This window comes from Carassius auratus, chromosome 42, assembly GCF_003368295.1.
Source record: "Carassius auratus strain Wakin chromosome 42, ASM336829v1, whole genome shotgun sequence".
Classification (NCBI taxonomy): Eukaryota; Metazoa; Chordata; class Actinopteri; order Cypriniformes; family Cyprinidae; genus Carassius; species Carassius auratus.
Genome location: NC_039284.1, coordinates 5,701,485 through 5,705,983, shown reverse-complemented (window position 1 = coordinate 5,705,983; position 4,499 = coordinate 5,701,485). Strand labels below are relative to the sequence as shown.

Genomic DNA, 4,499 nt, shown 5'->3' with positions numbered 1-4,499 from the left:
GAGCCAGCTGTGAAAGGAGAGGAGAATGTATGCGTACCTGCTGCTGGTTTGGGAAATATGTTCTCAAGATCTCATAAGCGTGAGAATCCGGAAAACATTTTCAGTGAAGTTGTTAAGGTAGTCTGGATAAAATCTTTTTTTCGAGAAAATGTTAGATGAGTCACGTTCACAGATAGGTCTTCTGATTTTAGGGTTGAACTTTATATTTATTTATTTATTTGTTTGTTTGTTTTCATGGTATGTGCAAAACACTGAGACATTTCTCAAAATATCGTGTTCCACAGAAGAAAGTAAGTCATACAGGTTTGGAAAGAAATGGCGGTGAATAATTCATTTTTGGCTAAACCCCTATTAGTATTAAAATGGCAAAATATTTTGGGGGCTGCTACATTATGCACTTAGTTTAATGTGCTATTTCTGCCCTGTCCCTTACAATTATTCTTGTTAAATTAATATTAAATAACATAATACATTTTACATAATAATATATATTCATATTAAAAAACAGTACTTAAATAACTGTTTTCTTCAGTTGAAACGGGTTAAGATGAACGTTGTTGAAAACAATTACATTGTTTAATTATTCATTCATTCATTTATTTTCTTTGTTTGTTCTTAATGTTCATGTGACTTTACTCTTTTTCAAGAAACCAGGATTTATCCAAAGCATCCTGAGCAATTGTCTTAGTGAAAATGTGCTCAAAGTGTTGCAATTCTTGTACAGATTGATATATTTATAACACACAGCCTAATTGTATAATTTTAAACCAAATATTTTTTTTTATTTAAATATTGCACTTTGTAATCTCATTTTAAATCTCATAAAACGTCCATTTTTGTTGGTTTCTTTACACGCGGAAATGTTTATTTCTGTAGATTATTCTCTGATTCTTGTTGTCTTACTCCTTGGGTTTGAGAAGTCAAACAACAGGGGTAAATATTTGACACTGAAGAGCTCTTGGGTATTTGAGAGTGCACACTTTTCCTCAAGCATAGCCTACTTCTATCTGTGGGCGTCTAATAGATTAAAGAGATAGGAGAGGTCATTAGAAACTAAACTGTGTGCCTACACGAGGCTTCACTTATTCTCTGAGAGCGTGCGCCAAAATTCCAAGAGCTTGGCAAACATTTCGACTCACTTTATTCAGGTTAACATCGATACGTGGACACACCATGTCGCAGTTACTAACCAAACGCTTTTTAGAATCAAACCTTATATAGCAAAAATAAGCATTAGCCTATAAAGTCTAAGTAAAAAAAAAATACAAATTCTGTCAATCTGAGTCTCATTCTTATCTTGAACATTTTAAGATTTAGTGCAGATAATTTAAAATTCAGAGAAATGTTGTAGCCTATTTAAATAAATGGAAACGTATTTTTAAAAACTTTGATTAATCTGGAGACAGCTTGACGTTTTATGGAAACGAAAAGTCTTTTAATTCCGTTTGAAAACGCATAACTAATAATTCAGTATAGACATAAGCAGCCAGACGTGTAGCAGTAGATAGATGTCCAGGTCCCGTTCGGCTCTTTTCAGAACCATGACAACACGAAACAAGCACGGATTTATTCGAGAAAGTTAAAGGACATTGTGCGGGGGCGTCAATCAAGCATTATTTCAGGACTGAACAAATGCAAAATCTTGACTGGAACAAATGCTTCCAACGGGTCTCGGACGCGGGGCTACATTTCCCTCTTTTGTTCCCGGTCGCTGGCTGGCATGTATTTGTGTTCCTTTTTTCGCCCGACCACCCAGGACGACTAGACGAGGATGGATACCGACTCTGTTTGGGAGGGTCTATGCAGTCATCCAGAGCGCGCTCTAAGGCTAGACAGTCTCGGGAATCATCAGAACCCAATAATATCTACTGTGCTGGTGAGGTGTAGGAGTAAGCTAAAGTAGCTACATAAAGAAACATAACTGTCTCATTGATGTCTGGATATTTTCCCCAAGTTCTCAATTCAGTAGTTATTTCAGATTTCTCGCTTGTTAGGAAGAAATGACCTGCTAAGTTAAACACAACTGACATAAAAGCACAAATGTCAATGTTCTAGTCTAGTGTAACATCAGATATAGCTGTAAGGAAAACTTCTTAACATTTTCAAAAAAGCAATAAGGTTTTTGTGTGAATTTACAGTACTCGAAGTGCAAGCTCATTTTCCAACATCCACGAATATATACTACATTTCATTAAAGGTCCTTTTACTTTCTTTCTTTCCATACTATGGAAGTCAACGGGCACCAGCAAATGAAGGCGAACTATCCCTTAAATCACCATCACCCACTGTACTGAAAGAGTGCGCATTTAACCCGTGTTTGTGCAATAACACCTGTAATAAACGACACTACCCCAATAAACGAATTAGGTAAACAAACTCTAGGACGCTAATGGACCACTTTGAATGCAAATATCCGATATATTATTTGAGCGGGGGAAAGAAGGGAGGGCTCTTGTTGTCATTTGCCACCCAAGACGTGATTCAGCCTCAACAATTACCATTATCTGTTTCCCACTTTTCACGAATTCGGACGAATCAGTAATGATGAAGAGTGTTACCCTCCATCATTGTGAAAGTAACAGGCTATTCTTTGCCGAGTTCACACCTACCATTACAGGGATTTAAGTACACGAGTCATTGAGGTACTTAGAACCTATATAAGGAGGAGAGGCCTCAAAGCAGCCACCAAGTGCTGTTTATATAAACAGCGCGACATCAGTGTACACATTGTCACTTGGATGCGCGTCTTGAGAACGCACACATCACTTCAGCACTGCGCGACCGAGGATAGCTCTTCAAGATCGAGAACCAGTCCTGGAACTAACAGCAATCCAGCGCTAGAGATGGCGATTTCTAACAAGTTCAGTTTCACTGTGAGAAGTATTTTGGATTTGCCAGAAAATGACACCGAGAGCATCGCGCGCCATTCTCCAGTGGACTCTTTCTCCGTCTCACCTTACTCGTCCTGGACTGAAAACGGCAGAGAACATATATGTAAGTTCTTAAAAAAAATCAAATCACTCTTAAGAAAAATGGCTTTATGGCTTTATGTCCATCCTATTATTCATGTCATAGCACGATGGGTTATTATTATTATTATTATTTTTCATTTACAGTTGGTAACTGTAAAGCATATAAATACACATATGTTTTTTCTTCTCAGAGGGTAGATGTATAAAGGCTAATTTGTATTTATTTATTTAACGTCAGACGAAAGCAACCTTGATGCTTCACCAGACTCCAGCGGGCCAGATGTGCCTTCAGTGGATACAGAGCATGAGAAGCGGAAGAAGCGTCGCGTGTTATTCTCCAAGGCGCAGACGTATGAACTGGAGAGACGCTTTCGTCAGCAGCGGTACCTGTCCGCTCCAGAACGAGAGCAGCTCGCGCACTTGCTACGCCTCACGCCCACGCAGGTGAAGATCTGGTTTCAAAACCACAGATACAAGATGAAGAGAGCACGGACAGAGTGCGCTCAGGACCTCAGTCAGCCTCCATTGCTGCGCAGAGTCGTGGTGCCCATTTTGGTCCGAGATGGCAAACCGTATCAGAGCTGTGCTATTGATGCAGAAAAAGGAAGCTGCATGGTTACACCAACAGTACCACCCTCACCCTCACCTTACAGCGTTCAGTGTTTTCAGTCTTTACAGCAACAGACGCCCTTTGCGCTTTTGCCCACATACCAGCACTTTACCAACACAGCGGCCTCCCGTCACCACTTCTGTGTTTGGTGAGACTCACTTAGGACCACTCGAACTATTTTCGGGACTTATCTCACAGGACAGCGCATGGATTCCTCCTGATTCAAGTTTTTTTTTAATTACATAAAGTGTTAGGTCTATTAAAGTAGAAACTCTCAGCGTTGATAAGATAAAAAAAATGCTGTTTGCACATATTATATGTTCTATTTAGTCTTTGTAAGATTTTTGTATATTGATTATTTGATGTTGAGCATAATTGCCTATAGATCTTGTGACGTTGAACTGTTTGTATTTCTTCTAAACCAAAATATGATATATCAGTGAGAAAAATGTTTTATGTTTTATATTGTGAATATTGTAGTGTTATAATTTGATGATATTTGCATCATCTCAAAGTGTTATGTGTATAAAGATACTGAGAATAAAAAAAATACATTCTTAGCAAATTTATAATTTTTTGAATTGTCCAAATTATCGTTGGTTTATACACATTATACTAAATATTCACTATGCTTAAAATTACTCCTTTTACAGATTTTAAAGTGTGTAAATTCGCCCCTAAGGAGTTTTATTAGGCTACAAATGTTTGATTCCTTCACATTTTTGTTAATCCCTGTGATTGTTACAAACTGTTTGTACAAAAGATCTCAGACTGAACTAAAAAAAAAAAAGAAGAAAAAGGAGTATGAGAATTAGCGCACAGCAAGAGATGAGTGGCTTTTGTAATGTTAAGACATCCACTTTCACCCAACAGAGAAGACCAAATAACCCGAATAAAGAAAGAACCCTTATTTAGGA

General features: G+C 37.9%; 1 protein-coding gene across 1 annotated transcript; it reads left to right on the top strand.

The window, feature by feature from the left end:
- Positions 1–2,445: 2,445 nt before the first annotated feature.
- LOC113060319 (homeobox protein XENK-2-like) lies at positions 2,446–4,136 on the top strand. The gene is made up of 2 exons (XM_026229189.1): positions 2,446–2,994; positions 3,211–4,136. The coding sequence occupies exons 1-2, from the start codon at positions 2,739–2,741 to the stop codon at positions 3,732–3,734; spliced, it is 780 nt and encodes a 259-aa protein (XP_026084974.1). The 5' UTR covers positions 2,446–2,738; the 3' UTR covers positions 3,735–4,136.
- Positions 4,137–4,499: the final 363 nt, after the last annotated feature.